The 26,511-nt window shown below is 40.6% G+C and overlaps 1 protein-coding gene across 1 annotated transcript in view; it reads right to left on the bottom strand.

Annotated features, from left to right (window-relative positions):
* Positions 1-26,511, bottom strand: part of LOC117611758 (neurotrimin) — an 85,021-nt gene that overhangs the window by 38,513 nt on the left and 19,997 nt on the right. The window contains exon 3 of the mRNA XM_076690601.1: positions 9,688-9,904. Within this exon, the coding sequence (XP_076546716.1) occupies positions 9,688-9,697 (10 nt within the window). The 5' untranslated portion in view covers positions 9,698-9,904. The remainder of the gene's footprint in view (positions 1-9,687; positions 9,905-26,511) is intronic.

Genomic DNA, 26,511 nt, shown 5'->3' with positions numbered 1-26,511 from the left:
GATGCCAACAGGAATACCATTGGGAACAAGTAATAATTAATTTTCTCTCGCGACATTCAAATGAATAAAAATTGCAATTCTTTTATCGTACTTCGTCATTTTCTTTTTGCTCTTTACGTTCGTACCGGAGTCGACGTATGATATTCCATTCAAATAATTTGATCGAATAAACTCGCGAACGGAATCGTTTTTCTTCTGACGTTAAACAAAACAGAGCTTTATTAAAGTTTAAATCCAAATCTCCGGCGATCTTGTTGGGGCACCGTGACGTTTTGTTTTTCCTCCTTTCTTCGACGGGAATTTTATAGTGAATCTGAATAAAAATTGAATAACAATTTTAGCAAATCTGATTAACGCCTTGACTGGCACGTCAGCTACCGTGATTGCCTTCCCTCCGCGTAGCAACGTTTCGAAATCCAATCTGCTGTGAATTGCATATAAAATTTCCTATATCCATGTATTCTATTTTTTTCTTTTTTTTTTTGGTTTTTATTTTCACACGTCAGTTTTTCACTTTTCGAAAACAATAAAGAGTAGCATAAATTACGGAAGAAACTCTATGAAGAGTATTATCGACGAGCCATCGTACATACGAATACGAACATTAATAGGATAAAAAAATGAAATGCGAGTTTTATAAAGTTACTCGTAGAATTATAATTTTATCAGTCAACTAATTTGACGTACATACGCGAGATAATATTCCCTCGAAATTTATGCTACAAGGACCAAAAGCTTTGATATGTGAACTGTGTTCAAAGAACAATACTTTCAATATTAAAAATGTCTCGATAATTTGAACGTCGGATAAAACATTAATTCAGAATTTGAATCAAATTATTAATCCATCATCATTTATCAAAGTATCGTAGATACACATTGACACGGAGCGTATATCACGTTTGATTACAGGCGTTAACAAGGGTTACTCGCTTTTGTGCATCCAGCCAACTATTTATGGTAGTTTGAGCTTCGGGTTACTCTCAGTTCTCGAAACGCAACCTATTCCAATGACTAATTGTAATTAATCGCCAATGACTCGTCTGTGTGTCAAACTATCGGTGACTGGTATCAGTTTCCCGAGGCACGGTTAAGTCAAACATCAAAGCAACAAACGAGAGAGATTCAGTGTCGATACAAGCTGATAGATGCAACAAATGCAGAGCGCGAATTCCGTGAAAATCGAATGGTTTCTGAAAACGTGGAAATTTTCAAAATGTTACGAAATGATAACAATTAGAAAGGAACGCATTGAAAGCCATATAAATAGTGAGCGATATTGAAACCATGGATCAGGATATTGAAATCGTTACCAATGGAAGCTATCTGGAAACGCGAAATTTAAAACTGATATTAATCTTTTAAATTAATAATAGCGCAATACAAAATTGGAAAATTGAATGATAAAATATAAAAGAGGGCTTGAAAGCTTGAAAATCAAAGAGTACCAATTCATCCCCTGCACATTCAACATCCTGAATGTAAATATAGAGGGTGTCTCAAAAAAACATGCACCCCGTGAAAACTGCAAATTTCATTTTCCTTAATATTATTATTCAATTCGTATTGCTACGAGATTGTGAAAGGCCTCTTAAAATTCCGATTGAAGCTAGCGCTTGATCCGGTGGTACTTACGGACCGCGAATATTGATTAAATAAAAAGAGAGTTTGACTTTGACAGCGTCAAGAGTTCACGCTTATTCGTGGTATTATAAAGTGTCTCGTAAAATATTTGCAGACTAAAGTGTTCTCAGTATACTTGTAAATAGTAATGACATTCGGTGCTTGTAAATCAAATATTCTCAAAGACACATTGCATGTAGGATATCCAGGAAGTTTTAAGAACTTCTTTCCGGCAACTTCGACTTCTTTGTGGAGATACTTCCTCGCAAATCTTTGATTAACTATCCATTTCCTCTAAATTAACCGGTTAGATCTTAAAAAGTCCAGCAGTAAAGCTCCGAATAAAACGTTCTTATCCTTCTCTATTCCTTTTCTCTCCACTTTCTCGGGCACTGCAATCGCCATACCTTTTTTTCATCGTAGACTCGGAGATGGTTTCTAGTCGTTCCCAAATATTTCAGATAAAATTGCAGTACATGTGAGTTATTATACCAGGGATGGGCAAATAGCAGCCCGCTAAGAGTTTTATGTGGCCCACCAAGAGAGTCAGAAAAATCCGCCCTGAACCGAGATTTCCTTCCCGTGCGCGACCGAAGATTCGTCTCGTATTTTCCACTAGGACGGCCAGGTTAATACGCATGCGCAGTGTATCTGGTTAATTAACGAATGCAATCATTTTAAAAGGTGCAGCCCTCTGCTAACCTCCGCTTCTACAAAATGGCCCCCGAGCCAAAACAATTGCCCACCCCTGTATTACACCAATGTAATCTAGATTTACTAATGTAATCTAAGGCTACTATCACTTGTTCTATCAATAGGGCCTCTGAGAACCTAACGCGAGACACCAGTAATCGAATGATCCCAAGGTACCGGTTTCCCAATCAACCGCTTTCAATCCCACAAATTCTTCCCTTTACCCCGTCTAACTTGAACCAACCCGACTTTTGAGTCACCCTATACACGCGTTTCGTCCTGTTTATACGTGCGAATGCAAACAACTCGGTACACAGAGAATGGAACGTGCGGATGTTCCGCATCGTTGTGAGTATCAGGCTGCTTTACACGTGCCAGTGCAAGCACGGCTAACGTTTAGACAGAATCGAAATTGAAGCACCGGAGGAGAGCGATGGTGAAATAGATTGGATTTAGTTGAGACGCATATCGATCTGTCATTACGCTATAATATCTATCTGCCTCGCTCTCGCTAGCTCTCACCTCACCGTGGTCTCTTCGGTGTCGCATAACTCTCGTTTGACGGGGACGTTTCGAGCGTAAGCTCGCCCCGTGGCGGGCATGCAAGTTTGAACAAGGGAATTATTGCAGTTGTACCGTTACTTTGACGCGAAAGTTATTATTGCTAAACTGTTCGCCACGATACGGGAAACGTGCGCGGCATTATGTACACAGTGTACGTACGTGGTGGAAACGTAACAGGGTGACGATGATTTTGTATGCACCACGACTTATGCCGGGGATTGAATCGAATTAGATTGTTCTGCACTGTATTATATTCTCTAATTTGCTTTAACTCTCTGTACACACGATATTTTGCCCTATTGTTTACCCTCGTGGTTGCGTTAATTGGGCTTACGTGGTGTTGAGTAATTAAGTTACGCATTAACCCCTTCGTTATTCCAATTTTCTCCATAAAACTTTGTTGAAAACCAAGTATCATTTATCACTGGTATTTTTTATGTTTAATTGCCATTTTTCAATTTCCATTGCATTCTTCCTGCTTCGAAGTTTAAACGATTCATACAGAACACCCTGTACGTTAAATACATCGATACAATTTACCGTTTGATTAATTTGATTATTACACGTTAAACGGTACAAATGCATCCCTCAAACGTATCGAATAACAATGGAACATAGCCAACAGGTATTCGCGTGAAAATATCATACAGGAAGAGAAGGAAATTGAATTAACAGTATGAATGGTATTCAGCTTCCACATTCTCTCGGGAGATACACTCGTAACAATCGAAATCAATGTTTGCATTTTAAACAACGGATGTAACACGAGCTAATCACGATCGTTTTTACACGAAACGTAATAAACCAAAGCGTGCGCAAACGTTGCATTGATTTCCGTCTGGTTCAATATTTAGAGGAAAATCGCTTTGAAACGCGTCTTTTTAATGCCTTATATCGGGATTTATCGGCAGGATAACGTTGCAAGAGCTGGTAGACGTAGCAACTGGCAAGATATACGTAGGATTAGACCATTTCGACGGTAAGCTCGACGTCCGAGCAATCAGATGTTCCGTTCTCACGTTCTGATCGCTAATCGCTCTCCTACTAATAGCGGAAAGCACTTCAACGCTGTACTTTTAACCCTCGCTGTTAAAATGAATCCAACGAGAATATATTAACACCCATTTCACTTGCTCCTCTTGTCAGTTAACCCGCTACGAAAAGCCGTCAGTTAACCCGCTTCAGGTATTGCATTTTTCGACGAAATTTCCTTATTCTACTCTTTGAAGAGAATTTTCCAAAGTTTAAATGTCGCTTTTCACCGAGTACGAAACCTCGTTAGAGCGGTAACTAGTTTAACAACAATACCGTCGGGTGTATAATATACGCGTATCGGAATACACGTAAACTAGGTTGGAATACAAATCAGACTCGAAGAGATTCGGCGTAAAGTCGAAGAAGTTTCTCTCGATGGATGAACGGCGTGTCGGATATTATGCAGGGAATGGATAAATGCTTTTGCTAAAGATATATCTTCAGTTTTCTTAGTATTCTATAGCTGTATACGTTTGATGTTAAATAGCCTCTGTAATTTTTCGTTCGACAGAAAAGAAACATAAAATTTCAGCGACAGTGCAAGGCCACATAATTCTAGATTCTAGACTATCGGGTACGGACACACGAACGCGTGTTATACTTTCTAACGACTGGTATAAACGGGTTAAACGGATGGAAATTTATGTGTTCGAAGGGTGTGACACGTAAACCGTGTGTCCGGAGTAAAGTTGTTGAAAATCTGGTTGCTTTCGTTTGACATCTACCTAGCCGGGGTTAGGTCACCGGGTTTTTCGTTTTATAAGCGAAACGAGAGGTCTCTTTAGCACAGTTTCCCGTCAGATAGGGCGACAACTTCGTCAAGATAGACGATTCGTTCGTGAGGCTTTTTCAGCGAGGAAAGATAAGAGTCTGGTTGAGGCTGCGGGTATACTGAGCGAATCGACCCTTATCGTTTCACCAATGGCCACGTGATCGAATTTAGCCGGGATTGAAGCGGACCGGGGGGCACGGTTGTACGGGGACTTCCGGTAATCCACTTTCCCTTAAACCGCAGCCACCCTTAAAGCAGGATAAATGGTTAGCACGGAGAAACCAGAAACCGAAGTAAATTCTCGAGAGTGCGCGGCGGATTAGCTTTCCGCGTTAACTACTTGTATTACAGGGAACAGTACCGACGAAATTGGAATATATTTCCAGCAGGTTCAGCCTACTTCCTTTGACACACTAAATATTCTATTTTGAACTTAACGCAGAACACCGTCGCGCCTCCGTCTTACCCACCTGCACCGATTAATAACGTTCCTTGAATCCAACGCGAGAACGCGTATTGTTAGTTACCTGAGGCGTTCCACGAAACGTTCACGGATGATTAATACTTTTTCTTCGGCTACAGCTTGCGATACATCGTGAGGAATATTGGTTAAAGGTCGTGTGGGTATTGTACAGCTTATCGTATAACTTTATGCTGGCTGTTATGAAAAGTGATAAAATTGTGATAAATTTTCTTCATAAGCAAGGAGGAAAATATTTTTGAAAATCTGATAATGGTAAGGGTATTTCATTCGGCTCGTCGTAGAATGTTTTCATTTTTATACGATATAAAGTTTCATTTAAAATCGCGTTCGAACGGTATCATTATTTTCACGAACACGTTCTACGTGATTTTCGAGTGGTCTTAGAAGACTGTAATACTCGATGAGGACGTTTTTGGTTGAAAATCAATTTGCTCGAGTTCTGCAAGCCCCCGTGTAGAGCGGTGTGCCAAATTCACAGGACGTGCAACAACTTCGACAGTACCTGCTACCTGATATGATTTCGGCCTGCTTCTACTCAGCCTGGGAAAATGGAATTTCCCTCGTCTCATTTTCGTACACGCCTGTTTTAGGTACGTGCGTTTGTAAGGTTTATTAGCAGAAACACAAGAATCGTTAGTTGATACGTAATTCTGATATCGTATCTCGAATATTACAGGTCTCAGGTTTTCAAGATAATCACCGAAGAAGTGATCTTTATTGAGAAAAACATAGTATCAGGTTTCAGAACGATTGTAATTATAGCGTGTCCGAGTGTACACGAACATTTTCACCGTGGCGTTGAACGCGTTAACCACTTAAGAACGGCAACGAAAGAATCGAGGGAAAAGAAAAGGCAGTAAACTCGCCAATTAGGTCGTTGTCTCCGTATTATTCGGAAGTAATCAGGCTATCGGTATCATCTGGGCAACTAAGAGGGGAAAACCGGAAGCGACGAGAAGGGGGCACCGGTGCAGGAGGAAATTATTATTGCCGGTAATCACGCGAAGTTCACGCTGCGTCCCTTGCTCGAACCCGTGTTGTATTCACGAAGCCTCGCTTAACTATTCTTTCATCGGGAATGCCGCTAAGTGGCGAGAACTTGAAGAAACCGACGTATGGAAATGAGAAAAAAGATCGTGGCCTACGTAAGTAGACTCATTTATACTTTACGCTCGCGACTACAATTACCTGTAGAGATTACCTATAAAATTATATTACAGCCGATTAAATCTATATACAAATTCAAAATATGTTTTTGCAAAATTTCTCTCCTTATAGTCGCGATTGAATTCCACGGGAAATTTCAACTGAAATATTTTTCTCTCGTCAAGTTCGATTCGACAGCGAATGCATCTGGTTGGTCGTGAAATGTTTACTCGAACTTTCGGGAAAGGCATCGGCACGGATTGGCGATTGTTTACGTTTCAAGTTGAAGCTTTCAGAAATTACAGAGAAACCATGGCGAAAGAGCTTTATTCTTGAATGGAGATTAATCCAAGTTAAAATTAGAAATGTTTACCCAACGGTTATTTTGATGATGATGTTCAAAAAGAAAGAAGTCTGCGACCCAGGAAGTTACTCAGTAAACTTTTAATTTCGAAGAAGCTTCGCGCAATATTTTCAGCTTTACAACTTCTTCTTGTAAAACATTTTCGCAACAGACTTATAATAATAATACTGGAACGAAGATTTTAAAGAACTTATACTCGGAGCTTTATGAAAAAGTTTGAAGTTAATTATGCAGTTAGTTTTTCCAGCAAGGGCATCGATTGGTAGAATTTGAAGCGACTTTCGAAAAAAAAAAAACAAAAACAAAAAAAAACCGGGGAATCTTCATCAGAAAAACGGGTTTTTCAACGTAAAATGTTTCACGGACGATATTATAATCCTTTGTACGCGAGGTTCGCAGCGAATTGCGTTTTCGAGCGTCGAGTTTGCGCTCGTACGTCAGGGCATCGTAAATATTGAAAAATATTCTTTTGCGTTCCGTCGTGATAAATGTTTGAAAAAAAAAAAGAAAAGAAAACAAAAAATATTTACGCACGTGAAGCGGTCGAATCAAAGGGAGAGGTGCGAAAAAACAAGTGTTTCGTTAAAAGCAACGAGATCGATTGAGATCGTGTTCGAACGCGAAAATCCGTACACGGATTTACCAGCCGTTTAATGGCTCTTGCGAACACGCGTTTAACACGAAACGAATCGAAAAAACCTATAAAAATTGTTGAATGTTTTTTTGCGAAACGTACATCGACAGCTATATCGAACACCTTTAGAATCCTAGAAACGGTGAATTATCGAGCGACTACTGTACTCGACTTAGCAATTACAGCACGAAACGAAGAACAGCATCCTCGTCGATTCGTTATCGGTATAATGTCGAAGATGAACAGTTTGCCCCGATGAAAGTGCTCCACCGCGTATCCTTCTCATTACTCAAGCAAAGTGTATATAGGTCACAGACGTTTCCATTGTCCATCTCGTTTACTCTCGTTGCCGTTTCCACGAGGATCGCGTTAAATGGATGAAAATTCCAAGACGGTTTCGATCGTTTTAAGAAGCTCGAAACGGCGAAGAAAATTGAATTCTCGATAATGCACAAGCAACGAGAACACGTGCCGAAACGATCAATATGGACAGCATCGTTTTTCACCATTTTTTCCTCCTCTCTCTCTCTCTATTTCTCTTTTTTATAGAAGTAACACGTTTTCTTCTCTTTTGTCGGTTATCCATTCGAACCTTTTCTCGCGTGAAGATAATCTACTTAACGCTTTTAGTCTTTTAGTTGCAGCGAATAGGCGGGGAAACTCGGTATAATCTCGCCCGATGGAGATAATAGTTGCATACAATTTAATATTTCATCCGTCATCGTTCGGATTTTTCATTCTTCCAACCTCGAGCTGATGGTTTAACGTCTTCTTGCTTTTATGGAACTTTATAATCCAAACGGAGTTAGGGGCGCCGAATGATTATAAGTTTTATAAGTTTTTGGTGTAGAGGAATTTGAAATATTGATACACTGTTATTTTGTAACAATCGATACGAGATCTCTAAATTATTTAAAAGCAATGATATCAACCGAATGGTATACGAGGATGGATTAATTAGTAGCAACGTTCGCCTTATAAATGGCAATGGTCGTAATGTTTGATTGATTAACACACTGATTACTGTAGAGGGTCATTAGTGGGCATTAGTAATCGACTTGCTAATGGCGTTATGAGGTGTTGCTAGTCATTATCAGAGATCGATGATCAAGATTTTATCACATAATTCGACAAGGAGGAAAGAATAAACATTAGCAGGAACATAGGATATCGATTATTGCTCAATTGTTAGAGTCGAAAGGAGAAGTAGATATTTTTAACCCAGAAGGATCGCTGGTGGATCGATAACAGGGCCGTGCTTTATCGTGCCGGCAATCGTGTCGTTTCTAACGATATTCAGCTAAGATTCAGTAACATCTTCGTCTGCGATGCAAATGCGATGCAAGTGCTTGGTAAAAGGCTTCGTTGCCGGTGTGCCCTCTTTTAGCGCGAGAACAATTACTGTTTGCCCTGATGCGAGTTCACGACATTTTCACTGCAACACCTAACGGCAACCGTGCCTTTGAAAATATTTCACTTCTGCTCGCTGCGACTCTGTTTCCGTTTCAGCGAACACTTTTCCGCTCTGGAACCATTTAACCTGCTTTTGATGATCCATGATGAACGAGTAAATAATTGCGACTAAACTAAACTCTGAAATTCTACTTGCTCCTCTATTCCTCCTTGTTAGAGCACATAATACGCGTTAATTCCCACTAGAAAATTGTCGATCATTTGAATTTTATTTCGAGGAAAAATCGATTCCTTAAAAAAGAGTAAGCGAAATGTTTGCAAGCAACGTTAGTCGCCTGGATCGCGATCGTAATTGCACGTTTCTCCAGACAAAAAGGATTACGTTAAAAAGCAACGTAGCCGAATGAAGCAAACGTTAAAATTGCGGCTTCGTTTGGCGGAGAGTATAAAAAGCTTGCTACACAACGCAAACACGAATTTAGAGGAAAATTCATGAAATGTGAGATATGCCCGGTATGCAGGCAGTAAAAGAATCTTTGAACACCTGCTACGTATTTGCATAAGTGAAAAACTGGTAAAACTTTCGCCCGCTATAACCTGCAAGATAATAAATTTCATCGAAGTTGCAACGATCGCGGAACATAAAAAAAAAAGAAAAAAAAATACACAACTCTGGCAAACATTTCTGGAATGTTTCGCATCGATAGTTCGCATTGATTTATTACGACCGGTTTGTTGCAATTCTGAAGGAAAGATGCAATAGATGCATTCCTATAATCTTCGAGAACAAGAAGATCGAAGAGAATTAAAAAGTCTGCAGTATCGAATCAATGATAATATGAAAATGAATTCCACGATAGCCCCCATTGTTTGCTATCTTTCCCAGGTATAAAATTCAAGTCGAATGCTCGACGAAATTTAATCAGAATCCATAGAAAATCATAAAAGTTTCACTCTACCTTTAGCCATCCATTCGAAGGGGCTGGAGGGGATTAGAGAGCGGATAAGTCTTCTCGGTTGCGCGATTCACAGGGTCGTAAATTTTGGCCGATGTCGTCTTGCCTTAAGTTTTCTCCAGAGCTGGAAAAGACGAGGTCCGCCGCACGACGTAGCCGTAGACTCGAATTCATCGATCAGCCACTTTTCTTTGAAACTGCCTGGATCAACCTGAAATATCTTTCGAAGGGGAGAATAAGTAGAAACTCTTTTCTTGCTAAAATTTTTGCGTAGATCGGCTGACAGGGAAAGAGCAACAGATACGTTGGAACAAAAATGGGTAGGAATTTTGGGGGAAACATCCCTTGAAATCTGGAAGTTTATTGCAAAGTAAGCATATTGAATTTCATACGATGACGTGAAATATAAAATATTATTGAGAGTTTCATTACAAAGGATACGATAAATTATTAGTTATTAATGGTTTTGGAAGTTCATGTATATCAGAAATAAAGGTTGAAATTCTTCTTGGGGAAGTTAGTAACATTGAACCTCGTATTTTACTTAAGAAGGGGAATAAGCATTCTTCACGTTCATGTATGATGTATGTTTCCAATGCGGATCAAAGTATCACGGCAACAATGGCTCCTTGAATCGAATTTAATAGATGTGCGTTGACCGAAGGCAGATCAATACTTGAACCGACCTATACACTGATTCTTTTGATCCTTCTTATCGCGTTTTACACAAACATCACGGTGAAACCAACTGTACTATGCAATCAGCTCCATGTAGCGGAATTTTCCAAATTTATATATAGTGGAATTTCATTTTTCAATGACAATAATTTTCAAACGTTTATCGCGAGTCTTAAAAGAATAGTTCATTTCCGAGCGATTCGACTGATTGATCTCGTTAAATAAACTGTAATTCTGTCATCGATCGTGTACACACGTCCACGCGTGAACTGAAACACAATTTCTCGATAAAAAAGTGCGAATCCCCGGGTCGATTCGTTGGCAGCAATCGGCAGGTGGTGCGAGGCGCGACCCAAGTGTATTGTAAAGCAATATTTACTGGCACAGTGTCCATTACCAGGGTTCGCCGTCATCGTCGGTCACGCACATGGTCGGATACGTGTTGCTGGAGAACGTATCGGTGCCTCGATACCCAAGGGTCTCGCGTAAACATTTGAAATTATTCGCCATCAAGAGGAGAGACGCAGGGTCGTTGAGCGTGTCGGGGAAGCGACCGGGCGTAAAATCAACGCTTATTCTCTTTGACGCAACCATCTTCCAGTCAGTTTAGTCGCGAGCGACTTTCGTTGAAAGTGGAGAACGAGTATAAAGGGTGTTTCTCAAAGTGAGAAAGAGAAAGAGAGGCGGTATATTCGGGCCAGAAATTCCTACGTCGCCAACAGGAACACCGTGTGCACGTGAAAGCCTTTCGCCGAAACTTTTCCCTCGAATAGCCTTCGGTTCCGTGTCCCCTTTTGCTTCCCGAAAGCTGAAGCGACCATTTTGAAAACTCGTTATAACGTTGGATCGTTTCAACGACGAAAGTGGAGGCATCGTTCATAAATACCGGCATGGTCGACTGAAACGAAGAACTCGACGAGCAACTCGACGGGGAACGTTTCATGATAGAGCCGCGGTGGGTTATTTAATCGCGGTTGGCGTGTCTCATCCTCGACTTAACATTATCGACGATTTTCGACGCCGACGAGCATCGTAAATTCCACCTCGATCACCTGCCACGATAATTACGACCACGATTTCTTCATTATCTCCTCGCGGCTGGATTTACTCTGCCGAACCCGCGAAAATACTCTTAAAGGAAATGAGAACTTAACCCTCGTCTCACTGAATTTTATGCCACGAGATAACACGATTGCTTCTTTCATTCTATTGCTGCTTTCGATTCGATGAGAACGAAGCATTGCTTTCAGACGAAATCAGTCAACCAGTTTGGGGGAGGGATAGAATTTTAATATTCTATATGGAATTTCATTTTGTAGTTTGTTTCTCCGTAATAGAACTGTGCGGTTAACACGTGGATTACCGCGGAGGCCGTCACTCTCGCGCATCGCGATTTTCATTTGGTTAAATAATAAAAAATAATGGAGAAAAAGGTTCGAATATCATAAAAATGCCACCCACGCTTCAGTTTGTTATTTTCCGTTATTATTATTTAAAACAATACCTCTCCTCTTTTTGTTAATTATTTTCATTCCTTTTGTTAATTGCAAAATAAATAGAAGAAAATTCTAAATACAATGAAGCAGCAGATTGAACGATTAAATTTTCACTGTTTTATCAACGATAAAACTACACAACTTTGCACTTAATGTTAATTGCATCAAAAAAGTGCCTACCTTTGTAAAATAGATTTCAATTATCCTATGCTGAGAAGCTGTCGCGGAATATTCCCTGTTAGATATAATCTGATCATTGATCTAAAGCTTAAATCGTCAGGGTACGAGATCATCTTCAACTTCGCTCTGTCAAACAAGCTTCTCTTCGTGTTCTACTAGTTCGATATCGTGCGCTTACGTGTTCTACAAGTTCAAAATCGTTCGTGTCGAGTCTTAGAAGTCTAAAAGTAATTTTCAACGTGTTAAAGTTCGCAGTCTACAATTGCTAGTTTTACAACTTCAAAACCCTCTGTATTAAACGTTATAGATCAGATGGTTCTTTATAATTACCTGGCAGAATTCTAGATGCTTCGGCTCTTGAATGAGTCAATCATTCTGAGCAACATTTATGTAATGAGGTAACAGGCTATCCCCGTAACCCGAAGAAGGGTTTATAAGCCGTACGATACAATTTTTAATGGAACTTTCGCAAGATATTAATTAACCGCGGAAAATATTCCGTAGAATAACAGGTGAACCGTTGTTGCCTCTTTCAAGAAGCCCTCTGGCCCGAATAACGCTTCCATCGACAGATCAATGGAATCCGAATAAGAGGCGGTATCTCGGAACAGCCTCATTTGGCCTCCTTTCTTTGACAGTGTCAAGCAAGAGATCGCACAACCTCTTTCTCTCCTTCGCGAAAAGAGGAATTCAGGTCAACCGATTTATCAGCTTGAAATCTATCAATTACGTAAAACAACGAGAAAACAGTATCCAGCACACGAACCCTATGCGAGAGAAAATAGCGAGCTAACGTTAAGGTGCCATTAGAATTTTTCATAATACGCTATCATATCAACGGAATTAATTAAACATCAATTCCACTAATGTTCCACAATTCACAATAAACGGCACGTACGCTACGGGGGTTGGTTCGCGTGCTCGTCGAAGGAAACGAGGGAAAAAGAAGAGGAAAGGGTTGAAGTAAGAGGTGGCTGGAAAACGACGAGGTTTGTAAGGAATAAATAGCGGACAAACCGGGGAAAAGGGGATTATGTTAGCGAGGGAAATTTCTACGCCAGAGATAAACGTTGAGACGCGTGTCCAATGCGGCGTACGGGAGCTTATCAAAACCTCGCGTTATCGTACACGCGGAAGTATAAGTAACACGGTTGGACAGCTTTTATTTTTTCACGAGGACGCACGTGCTTGCAGCAGACTCGAAAGCACACGATGTTTGCGTTCGTTTCTGTTTGCGTTGCAACGCCATCAAATTCCGTTTCGTTATGGTCACGACTTTACGGACAGACGCTTCGAATTTCTGATCGATTCTTGGTACTTTAATTGCAAGTAGTCTCGATTTAAAACTGAATTTTGTAAGTTTACAATGACTATTTTAAAATAGTCCCCATTTTAGAGAGGTTAACATTTTCCTAGTGGCACGTCAGCCCTTTACGATTGTTTTCGCAACTAGGTGTGCCATAATTAAGCAGCCAACTGCTTGCATACAAGAACGCCTCCGGGAAAGTTTCATCGTCCAAGAAATTATGTAAGAGTTTCAAATACGACCAGATGTAAAGTGGAAACTTTGATAAAAGTACGAATTCATCAAACTATCAAAGTTACTTCTTTCGTAACTACCTACATGAATTGAAAAGTAAGTGTAATTAATACTCGAATATAGATCGGCAGTATGATCAAAAGGGAAAGGTTGTTAAACTTAATGGGAAAAAAATAGTGAACTTTACAAGCCATGAAATTGATCTTGAGAAATAGGATTTACGATGGGACACGTTTATTTGTTCGCGGTTGGAAACAATCGTATCGTTCAAACGGTCATCGATTTTCATGGAATAACGAAAGCACCGACGGTGTATTCAGAACTAATTCCGCTGGAAGAATAATGCCGGTGTAGCGACACGTCGGTAATTGCCCCGGGAGAGGGGGACCACTGATCAATGTTTTAAACAATAAAGCAGGAGAATGTATGCGCATGGAGGATCGCGAAGCGCGGGCAAATCCGTTCGTAGAAATTTCTCCGGCGATTATGCTTCATGAATTTCAATCGCGGCTTCAGATTAAGATCGTTCAAAATTGACCGCTGCAATTGGCCGAATTCGCCAACTTCGAACGATTTGCGTATTTTGCGATGCGCATATCCAAGTAATTCCACAGGGGAGATGATCGAAAGGCTGACCATATGATAATCGAAAATTAAAGCGAAGACTGCGATTGAATATTACAAGTTCTATTTTAAAATCAAGGTTTTTCACCTGGTTGCTAAAGCAACGATGATTCTGTTAGTTGAACGACTAATTACATCATAATTGAATATTTACAGTGAGTTAAAGTTTTCTACAAACAACCCTGAGTCATCAAGGGGAGGTTTGTTAGGACTCGTTTAAGGTGTCTGGAGAACATCACTTGTTATTCCTAGACTACTAATGTTTATTCACCAAAGATACGTCAAAGTATGCAAATATAACGTGCAAATGACGATAGCGTTCAAAATTAAACAAAGGTGTATAGCCAGGAAACGTTCCAGTCGATTGTCACGCGTATGAATCAAATTAAATAAAGAGACGTGGATCGATAACGAATACCTTTCCATGGCCACGGTTCGAAAACTCGTGAATTACGAGTCGACTCGGTCAACGACGATATTTGGCCGATATCGGAGGAAGTTCGAGGTGCTGGAGACTGGTCACCAGAGTCTCCATAAATCGGCTAATCTGGCAACAGAGCCGTGGTACATCATGCTAGGTTTCACGATATTTTGTAGGAAAATCGGTGCTACTTTAACTCGGTCACTGCGACAATTTTTTCAAGAATTTTTCTATAGTGCAAAAATGATCAAAATTAATATTCAAGCTGATATTTCTGAAAAGAAACTATAATGCTGACGTGTACATGTTCTATATCGCAATGAAAGCGTTAACGTCTGCACGAGTTTGCCAGAACTCGACATCGACCGGTCGGTCGGCCACCGTCTCGAATAGACAAAACTTTTCGCGTGTCATTCTTAATAATGCTATTTATTGCGGTAATAAACGCTACTACGATCGCATTCGCCTACGTGCTAGCCTGCATCAAGAATATCGCTGCAATCCTCTTATCTTAGAAGCTGGCTGCGAAGAATAGCAAGCTGATATTAACACCTCGCTGCTCGTGGACCAAGAGAATGCTTATAGGATACTGATATTTGTTGGTGTAACGTCGGTGTGGGTATATTTTATAAAAGAAACGAGAGAATGGACAGGTTATAAAGTGTGACTGAAGAATGATTCTTACCGAGTTCCATGCTTCCGGATGTGAGCGAGGAACGTTTGAGAGAAAACAGAAAGGATCGAGTGTCTGAAAGTGAAAAATCTTTTTCGACCAACTTCCAGCGAATGCAAGGAATATTTTGAGATCATTGAAAATGATACCGTCACTGAAATATTATAAGATAAACCGTAGAAAGTGTGAAAACAACCCCTATAGGGGTTGTGCTGGTGTTAAATTGCCAAGTGTGAATTGAAATTCGATATCTATTGGGCTCGATTAACAGATTGCAACAATAATTTCTAAACAGATAACAGAAGTGCTTTAAATTAGAGAATTATTCAATATTAAACTGTGAACTAATTAACGAGGTTAACGTTATACAGGTCAACAGTCTTTCATTATTCGCAAAATAAAAGCTACGTTAATACCGGAGTATTGGATGTGTGCCATCAATATATTGTCAAGTAGCTCTTCGTAAGTTTCAATGTTGATCCTGGATACTTCAGTATATAATTGATGTTTATGGTCATAACTGAAATACATTTTGAGTTGGCAGTACTCGACCTCCTCGTTAAACAATTTTCATCACCATTATGAAATTCTATGCTTTTCAGTTCTGTTCAATTTACCCCGTGTAAGGTCGTGACTCGAGAAATCACCCGTGAATCTATCCACGATAAATACGTTTTTTCCTTTATATTGTTTTCTTTCTTAGGTCACCAGATAACTGCTTCGCCATCTATTTTTTTCGCTCCGCTACACTTTCATTTTCCCTGTTGACCTGCGATCGGGGCGATTCACTAATCGTACGTGTCGCTAAATCGACAATAACTATAAATCCTGACCATTAAACGAAGGAAAATCGGGCGGAAGGAAGGACGTGAAGCGGATATAACAAAAGCACACGGCCTCCTGTTATTTCGTTACCGTGGCGACAAAAATATATTACGCTGAAAGGTGTTTAAACACGCACGGAGACTGTGTCAAATAAAGAAGAAGGTGAATAACCACGAAGCGATAAAATGAAACGAAGGGATCGTACAGATATGGACTCGTCAATAAGACTTTCTGCCAGACTATCTGCTTTAGATGAAGTGATGTTCAATGCTAGGAAACGTGATCTATTTGAATAGATCTCGATGGTTAGGTAGAGAACTTGCGGGAAATAGGGACTTCACGATGATGATGGAAATCCTCTGCTATCAAATGTATGATGTCCCAATGGTTTGAAGCAATGGTTTCTAGCCTATTCAGTGGTATCGGTTTTACCGATGATGCTTCCTCGATTGGATAATCTCTTGATTGATCTCTGAAGTAATGGTATTGCCGACGTCCTGTTTACATCCCATTCTCACCAAAAATCGATTGATACAATCTTCCTAGATTAACGTACTGAACGATGCTTGAGTTATCGATGATTTCATTAGACTCCCTGTAACATCATACCTACAGTAATGAACTAACCTAATTAGTTAACTTATCGAAGGACGATAAAACGAGACGTACAAAAGCAAGAAACAAATGAACAGAATGCTATTCGTTAGTAACTCCCGTTCGTTAAAACTGAAAATGGCAACTATCTGTACGTTTGCAGTAGTTCAGCACGTCACGCTCGAACGATTGAATAATGAACAGCCAACGAAATTGTCGAAAGCAACCGTTTTCTATGGTGGGTTGCGAAGAGACGTAATTTCGCGTACGAAGAGACCAATTGAAAATAATGCGGCAAATGGAAGCGTTGCACGAAAGTCGATCCAAACGACCAAGGATACGATTTACAGAACGAAGAACAATTTGATCGATAAGCATTCTACACGAGAAGAAAAATCGATAACTTCGTGTATCAGTCCACGGAACGGTACTCCCCTCATCTTTCAGATCCAAGATGTAGTTAATCGATTTTTTTCTGAACGGTCTAGTCTAGCATTAAGCTTGCATGTCGTTCTGAGCTATTTTCAACATGTTAATAAACTACCGTTAATCAGGGTGCATTTTCTCGTTATCGACGTTAACAATTTTCTCCCTCTTCATACAGGGTGGTCTAACTAAAATGGTATCAATTTTATTTCCTTCAAAATTATAATAAACACCCCTTATTTTTTTCTTTTTTAATGAAATGATCACCTTTAATGGTCTTCTATATATGTTGATATTTGCATTCGTTTCAAAGAAAATCGTTTATGCTACTTTATTCGGTCCACCTAGTATATTTTCCTATGTATTGTGCTATTTGCTTGTACTCTACATTATGGTTGTTTGATAAAGGTTTACTCTAGGAGTTAATAGCTGGAGGAGAACTCGCGTGCATTCTAAAGCTAACTAATAATTTCAAGTCATTTCGCTATTAAAAAATGTTTAAAAACGAAGGTGGAAAGATTCTGAATTTTATCGATATTATGTTGCTGAAATATTCAATTCAGAAACTTAATCCTTAATTTTATTAATTCATTTTGCTGTACTAATTAATATCGTTATTTCTACTGTTGAAGGAAGCTCAACAAGAAAGCTTTCCTCCTGGGTTTAAAAGACATTACCCAGCTCTAACTGTAAGTTTATAGTCTGTTTTACAGTTCCACAAGCTGGTACAATGTTAATTCTCCGCTTCGATATACTGAATGCTTGTTTATTATCGAGCGCGACGCGTTCTCGTTTACTTAATTGACCTGGTAATCGCTGCATTGATCACTGGTCGCTTAATGTTTCAACTTCAATGCTCTGTATCATGCATCTGCTATTGTCAAATTCTGGTTCACATCATTAAATACTTAGATGGATAAACCATATCCAGTATGGATCACGAAGAATCGTTTTATCTTCTACTTTGATCCAAACAAAGATTCGTTATCTTCTCACTCGTAAAACCTAACTTTTTAAAATCAATTTTACTTTATTCTCCTTTGGGATTGCAACATCGCAGAGGAACGTTTACCTCGTAAAAAATTGTTTTGCGAAGCATTCTTTCAGAGCCATGCAAATCGTTCGACCGATTACATTCGAGGCAATAAAAATAATCTTATCGAGTTCGCTAACGACCATCGTTGATTTTTTCCCCGTTAGCTCAATTTTTCTTCCTGCCTTCTATGGTAAATGAGACACGAATGATGAAACCAACGGCCATTTGACCCATATCCATCCGAAACTGTCGGTTAATGAGTTTCGCTAGTGCAACGACAACGTCAACCTCGCGTACATTCGTGCTCGTATCATTTTTTTTCCATTTTTTTTTTTGTAATAGCATCGAGTATGACGTCGATGTGAATTTCGGTTATTTATGCCACGATCTGAAAGCTCTCTCAATATCGCTCGAAATTCGCAAAGGTAAATGTACAGAAAGAGTTCTGATAAACAGGTCGAAGAAATGTAAATAGTAGCCGTCTGAAGTACGAAGGAAAATTTGCACAGGAATTTGATATAAATAAATATAATCAATGCGTTGCATGTCATCAGAGGTCACCGGTAAATTGGAAAAAAAATGGAAAAAATGGCAATTAACAAATGCTGAATGATCATAATTATTATAGCGCGCCATACCTCATTTGCTAGATTAATGGTTCATGACGAATACGGGCGTCAAAAGTGAGGAGAAACGTTTCGTTGAAATTCAGTGGAGAATAAGGTAGGAGCAGTGAAAAATATGGAGGATTATCTTGTGAAACATGGTTGGGAAAATTATGAAAATTTGCAGTGTTTCAAAATACGTATCCTGTTAATTTTCTCTGTATTAAAGGTGGAAATATGTTTGTTTGCGTCTGCGTGCTTCTAGAAGGCAGCCTGCAAATTTTCGAGACTGCGTAGCTTCCGCATGATATCTATCAACCGCGGAGGTTTCCGGTACCGATGTTATCGTGCTTCACTGTTTGCCTTCTCGTTCAGCAACCAGGCCGATCAATATGGTTAAACTTATCCGAGCTCGATGGATTCGAATGGAAATTAAATACGAGATACTCTCGCCTCCATTCAACAATTTATTTACTTTCAAACAGATGATTTATTCATAATTATTTTTCTTTTCTTCTTCTAATTTTCTATTGTATTTTCTCATTTTTTTCCTCATTTTTATGGAAATTATCTTTGTATATTGAACTGAGCGAAGGATAGCAATGACATTATCACCAGTTACCACCTTCATTTTAAATTTCTGACCTGAAGGGCCCGATAGCTCATTTCATGCCACTTTTATTATCGAACTAGTAATCTCTCTGCTATAAAATTCCGAGGGATAATTGCGTGACGAAGGCACGTAATAAGCGACAAATTATTCACTGTTTTTCGCACCGTTCCTTCCTACGCTTTTATCGGGGTTGTTTGTATCGACGTGGATTCTGACACGAAAATCGCTGAAATGTTGTCTTCTCAACCGGCCAACGATCCTTATCCGCGCGACAGTGGATTATTACCGAGCGTTTCATTGTGCATGGCCCATAAGGTTGTCCCGCTATCACGTGACGTTTATTAAAGCATTATGACATGCTTTATTTCATCTCCACGGTCAACGATGATTTTTATCAGGCTACCTTCTCTATTCTTCCCCCGTTTCGTGGTATGCAAATGAAGCAAACCGTTAATATCGTCCCGATGAAATCGTTAGATAACGTCGCATCGCGATTTACCTCCTTCCGGTAAGGCCAGAGAAAAAGGAGCAACACGAGTCGAGCTTCCGCTTCGGTCGTTGCTTATTACACTTGTAAAAAATAGTTTCGCATTGCTACGTTGAATATAAACGCGGCATTCCAGTTTCTCTTTTCACTGAAATTCGCTATTTTTATTCTCCGTCGTTGTCAGAGAAATTTCAAGGAAAATTACGAACATGCTTCATCCCATATTTTACTGTTTCTATCGTTTAAGAAAGAAAACTTATATTCAAGATCGCTGGGTATTAATGAAAAAGAAAGAAAAAGAGGGAAAAGTTTGACGAGATCGCCAGGTCACGTGGAAAAAACAAGGGCGCGTCAATTAATGACGTTTTTCCGATCATTTAGCAGGGAGTTACGAGATGGAGTCGTGGAAAACTCGTGCGAACGAAACTACCGTTAAACAGAGAGTAAAAGTCATTATCCACAAATTACCGAACATCCTCGACCGGAGCTCGTTTCAAGAAGCCACTAAAGCGGTATTAAAACTTTTTTTATTTATCGTTTTCAAGACCGGATTTCTTACAGAACTTGTCAGATGTTTAATCTAACATTTGAACCGCGTCGAATCCGTAGCACCGATTGCAAGGCCGACTTTTTATCGCGTCGTTAACACGTTTACTGCTACAGTAGAAACAGTCTTGCCCGACACGACACGCGATAATACGGCTTATTAAGACTATTAAGGATTAAATTGTTAATCTACTGCTTCAGATTGTTGCTCCGAGTTATTGGTCCGTAATGAAAGAAAATTGTAATCGCGTCGGATAAGGAGATATTCACCGCGTTGCGTGGGAAAATTTTAACGTGTCAAGCAGGGAAATATTAACCGCGCGAAATAAAAAGGTATTAAGGTGTAAGAAAAACATTGTGAAAAGACGTTTCGTGGTGAAAAAAAAAGAAACATCCTATTGGGAATCAAATAGGGGAGTGATATCGAAAGAAAGCAAAAGCGAGCAAGTGAACGTGTAACCGAAAACAGAATACAGAACATTGTGACTGTACGTACGTTTGCATAAATAATCCTCCGCCCCGTACTCCTACTCGTTATTTAATGGTTTTCGCTCCTCTCTTTGCTTTTTATTACGTTTTATCGGGTGGCTTGATTTATCGTTCGTTTAATTTTCCGTACCAGAGAGGAACCGTGTATATATTTTTTCTCCTCTGGTGGTAAACACGCGTACGTATATACACCCGGGCAAATCGCGAGTCTGCTTTTGAATACTTTATGAACCATTAAAACAACCTCATGGTTGTATACACGGTCGAGCGATAATTACATGCTCAGGGAGCACACGTTGGCGCGGCCGTTCGCGACAGGTGCAAAGTAAGGAACAGCAAAGTGGTGGCAATCAAACAAAATAAGTCACGTCGAAATTTCCTTGGTCGCCGGTTACTCGACCGCCAAATGAAATTGGCTGCTCGCAGCGATAAGAGGAGATGAAAGATTGCCGCGACGAAAAAATTCATTCTACCGGTGCTTTGTTAACGGGCCGTTAAAATGCGTTCCCACGGTTCACGGGACACCGTTGTTCTCGTTGCTATCTCTAACTCGCTCAAAACGGCCCATTAATTATCGAGTACGCCAGATTGTCTTCTGCCGACGACCTCTACGGCACACAATAAAAAAAATTTTTTCTTCTTTTTTTTTTTCGAAAATCGAATCGACCGTGCGACCAGCAGCAACCTGTCAACGTCAACCGGTTGAATTACCAATAAAATATGACCGTGCCTTCGGGCATCGTCGAAACAACCATACGGTTGACACGAGCATCGGAGCAAGAGATAAAATAACTCGGAACGATCGAGCAAATCCGTTGTTTCCTCGACACCGATACCAAGCCTTGTCGATGAAAATATCAATCGTCGAGGTTCTTCGATCGACCATCGGTATCGAGCCTCGTCCATCGTTTGGCTCTGTCCGTTGTTTACCGTTTTCCTGCGGGCGAGAAAAAAGCACAGAAGAGAAGGAAAACGTTGATTCCGCGGGACGTGATCGCTTGACGGCCAAGTGGTCACGTTTTAAACTCGTCCTTTTCGTACGGTCGCTTGGACATCGATCCTGGACGAAAAGGAACTGGGCCAAACGGCGCTGACGTAGCCTCACACCATCCTCCACCCGCCTAATTATTACTCAGCTCCCTGAATAATGTCTTTGCTCCTTTTATACGGTATAAAATCTTTGATTTAACATACACTTTGTTAAAAGAGTTAAGAAATATTAAAACTACTTCGAAACGTGTAGTTTCTCTTTGAAGAATAAAAAACGACGTCTCTTCCCTCGAGCTCTAAATAATGCTCTTCCTTCTGTCTCTGTCCGAACGCTAATGTAGTTGTACCATTTATATCGGCAAACTCGACAAGGTTACCCAGCAAGCGTACCAAATAGCTTGCTCCGTGAACGAAGTGTCTTATCGACAAAAAAATAGAGGGCTTATTTATTTATTAACCTGCTCGTTAAGAGCGAGAAATTGTATCGAACGGAAGAGGGTGGAGGTGCAAAAGGAAACGAGGCGCAATAGCGTGTGCCGCATGTAGCTACATGGAATCACGTGTGATATCACGTCGATGTCGTTTCCCGCAAAGACATCGTTACCTTTCGCTTCCGTGTCGGGAATACTCGCGACCTCGCTTCCGTGACAGGAATACAAGTCCTTCCGGGTAGAGACCAAGAGGGAGAGGAGATATCGCGAGGATAGAAGAACCTAGATGGTTGCTTCGATTCCATCTTTGCCGCAACGAAGACGTCGACAAATCGCTAAGCCACGGATCGGTCCGGCACAGTTCTCCTGCCCTCCATTCGCACATCCTCTATCACTTGCTCCAGATTTACGCATGTCTCACGAAGAGTAGAGTATTTCTGAATCAAATTTTCTGAGATCATTACTGACTTTCAGGATGTTCTAATTGATATACGCGTTTTTCTGTATTATGGATTGTATCCTTTTTCTTCCAAACTTTATCTTCTTTCCGTTTGTCAGGTTGATCGATAAGAGTTATCTTCTAGCTGGTCTAAAGAATGAAGACAGCAGGGGCCAACAGCAAGATGGATTCGGTAGTTACAAATTTGATTTGTACGCCGATGTTTCAGCAGTTTGACCATGCAACGTCCATGTTCCCTAGAGTATCCGTTTCAGAAGGTTAACCGCTAAGGTAACTTGTACAATTTCACGGATCAACACATACAATTTGATTAATTCCCTTTTGCATTTCATTGTTCTCTGCAGAAGGTGGAGCGAATAGTAATCCAACGTAACATGGGAAATAAATCTTCTTCGATAAAGTCAAATGACTGTTAAATAATTTTCCGCTTATTTTTCGAGCATCAATCTCTTTTATACGTTCCACGAATAACATTGAAAAGATTATCAGATGTAGATATAATCGTTTAATACGACGTAGCGCGATGTTAAGTAATAGTTACGGTTCAATCCTATTGAAATCCCATCGTTAACTTTTAATTCCAAGCTTAACGATCATTATCACCATCAATATCGTTCTTTCCATCGTAATGTCCGTAAATATAACATTCATTTATCTCAGCCACGAATCTCTTAAACAATTCTTCGAACACCAGGAAACAATAGAGAAGAAGAAAGAAAAGTTTAGGAAGAAGAGTTGATCGTCGAGTGATTACCAGCTGTCCATCGCCAGGAGCTGTTAACACACTTATTGCAAAGCTGTATCGATAATCCCTCGACAAGGTTCGACCCAGGTTGCATTTACCCTCTGACAGCGTAGCACGTGACCTCTCGATCCTCTGGATCCCATTTTTCTTCCTCCCTTCCGCATCCGACCACCCTTCCACACCCTCAACCTTTCATCTTTTTCCCTAGCAGCTGTTGCTCTATTACGCTCTCTCTCTCTTTCGCGGTTCATGTTACTAACCGTCCGTTTAGTCACGGCAGTCAAAGTTCGGCAAATTTCCGGCCGAAACGTGGCAACGTGCTTCATTCGTCTTCCACACGGACGTTGAACGTGTATCTGTTTAATTTCTCTCGTGTACCATTTCGGTTTTACATAATTAATAACCGTTGCGAAACGATTTTTGTACGATGATTTAATTTCGCGGGATATCGTGATCGTCCAGTTTCAATTAGCACCGGTCAATTTGCACGGGACTCATGTAAAAAAAAAAAGATTTCCCTCTCTCGTGGTTTCGCAACGACGTCGACATTCGTTCGTTCGTTCGTTCGTTCATTCGTTGTAACGCAATTTGCAGAGTACTTTTTTTTCAATAAAGATCGATTCATCGTGCATGCAATTACCCGTGATATCGCGTAATCGGATTTCTCCGAGCATCAGCGGCCTCGTCATTTATCGCAATATTGCTCGATATCGGCAATTTGCAATCGCAGCGCCACCGTTCGCGAAACCTCGTTCCCTGAAACACGTGTTTACAAAGCAATTTCTATAGCAAATGGGTTACTGCGAAATTTCGTAAGCATCGGGCACGAGCTATATTTTCCGAGGCGAAGATACTTTGTCTCGACGTTCGGTCTGATAATTTCAGCTAGAAGTCGACCAGGGTAGCGCGTGACTGAGCGAACTCTCGACGTCTGAGGAGCTACTTCTTCCTTGAAAATTTACATAATCGATCAAGTAGCTTTTGACGGGGCAACGTTGGTCGTTTCACTTTGATTCGAAGTAACCGACCGCTTTGCATGATCGCGAATAAAGCGAGTCTGTGTATCTTAATCCCTCATCATTCTTCATCTGTATTATTAGATCCACGGGAAAGCTCTGTATACTTCCCGTGGATAGCAGGGATTTGTCCGGAAAGTCGGCGACGCATACGGGGCTTAGAAATTTTTCTATCTGTCTCAAAATACTTCTGGAGCCATGTACAGTAAAAGCTGGATATATGCAACAAACATTGGGACCCAGACGTTGCATATATCCAGTCGAGGTGTTGATTCTGCGTCCGTACACATCGTTTGTATTCAGTTGCGATACATATTCTATGTTCGTACACAACATGTGACGTGTTGCATGTTGCGTGTTTGATGCATCTTTGGTGTACGGCCTGCCTTATGTTTGGTATCATTTTAATCAGAAAAATCTCACAAATGTGTTAGTAAAAGTTTCATTAAGAAAACGTTAAAAATCATATTACACGGTTTCCTCGTCGAGCGGCTCGGTTCGCCTAGGGAGATCTCCCCAAGTGGAGGGGATAGCGATGTGGCATATATCCAGCCAAACTTTTGTTGCATATATCCAGCTTCTATACAGTAGAAGGGTACACCCTTCTGGATACCAATTAAAAGTTTCATTAAGAAAAAGTTAAAAATCATATTACACGGTTTCCTCGTCGAGCGGCTCGGTTCGCCTAGGGAGATCTCCCCAAGTGGAGGGGATAGCGATATTGCATATATCCAGCCAAACTTTTGTTGCATATATCCAGCTTCTACTGTACCCTTCTGGATACCAATTAAAAGTTTCATTAAGAAAAAGTTAAAAATCATATTACACGGTTTCCTCGTCGAGCGGCTCGGTTCGCCTAGGGAGATCTCCCCAAGTGGAGGGGATAGCGATATTGCATATATCCAGCCAAACTTTTGTTGCATATATCCAGCTTCTACTGTACCCTTCTGGATACCAATTAAAAGTTTCATTAAGAAAAAGTTAAAAATCATATTACACGGTTTCCTCGTCGAGCGGCTCGGTTCGCCTAGGGAGATCTCCCCAAGTGGAAGGGATAGCGATGTTGCATATATCCAGCCAAACTTTTGTTGCATATATCCAGCTTCTGGATACTAATTATCCGTCCGAAAGGTCGTAAGAATCTTATTAACATTGTCGCGGATCATATGATATTTCAATTTCGTCTTTAACCATAGAATACGCTAGCAAAATTTGTACAAAAACCTATGCAACATCCTGTATATTTGTAATGGCGAAGTAGCTCTTTAATTACTTTGCCATATATCCAGACTCTGTCTGGCCCCTAACACGCTATCTCCTTTTCACTGGTCCTCTTTCTTCCCCCTGCCACTTCAACTTCCCTTTCGACCTCTTTTCTCTGGCTCGCGACACGAGTCTCAACCCTCTGTCCAACTCGCACGTTTCAGTTTACGTATTTCTAAATCGCCGCGGTAATTACATCGTTATGTCCATACTGTTCAATTAAGCCTAGGCCAGATGAGGTAGCCAATTAGGCGCTGGAGGATTTAATTGCGTCGACGCGGTGGTAGATACTACCACCATCGCCATCAACGCCGCCGCCGCCACCACCACCACCCTTTACCCCGTCATCGCATCGGTCGCGATGAAGGCATTTTCGTGCGCGGCGTATCACCGTGGCCGCGGCTTATACCGGAAGTTATTATCGAACACAGCCATACCAATGTTCAGGCTGGTGACTCTCTCGCGGCAGAATTCACCGGCACGTATAATTGATGTGTGTATGCGGCGCACGCCGCGTTACTATGCCATCGTTGCTGATACAAATTACAGAGGAACTTGGAGTTATTGGCGTCACCGGTGACACCGGTCGCCGATAAAACGCTTTAGTACGCCAATTACGTGTACGTGGCGAAATAAAGTGTGGCCCAGCTTGAAAACGGAATCGAAACGATATCTTCTTTCCGTTTCCA

The sequence above is a fragment of the Osmia lignaria genome, chromosome 10, assembly GCF_051020975.1.
Source record: "Osmia lignaria lignaria isolate PbOS001 chromosome 10, iyOsmLign1, whole genome shotgun sequence".
In the NCBI taxonomy this organism is placed as follows: Eukaryota; Metazoa; Arthropoda; class Insecta; order Hymenoptera; family Megachilidae; genus Osmia; species Osmia lignaria.
Note: the sequence above shows the minus strand (reverse complement) of the source record. Positions and strands in the feature narration are given on the sequence as shown.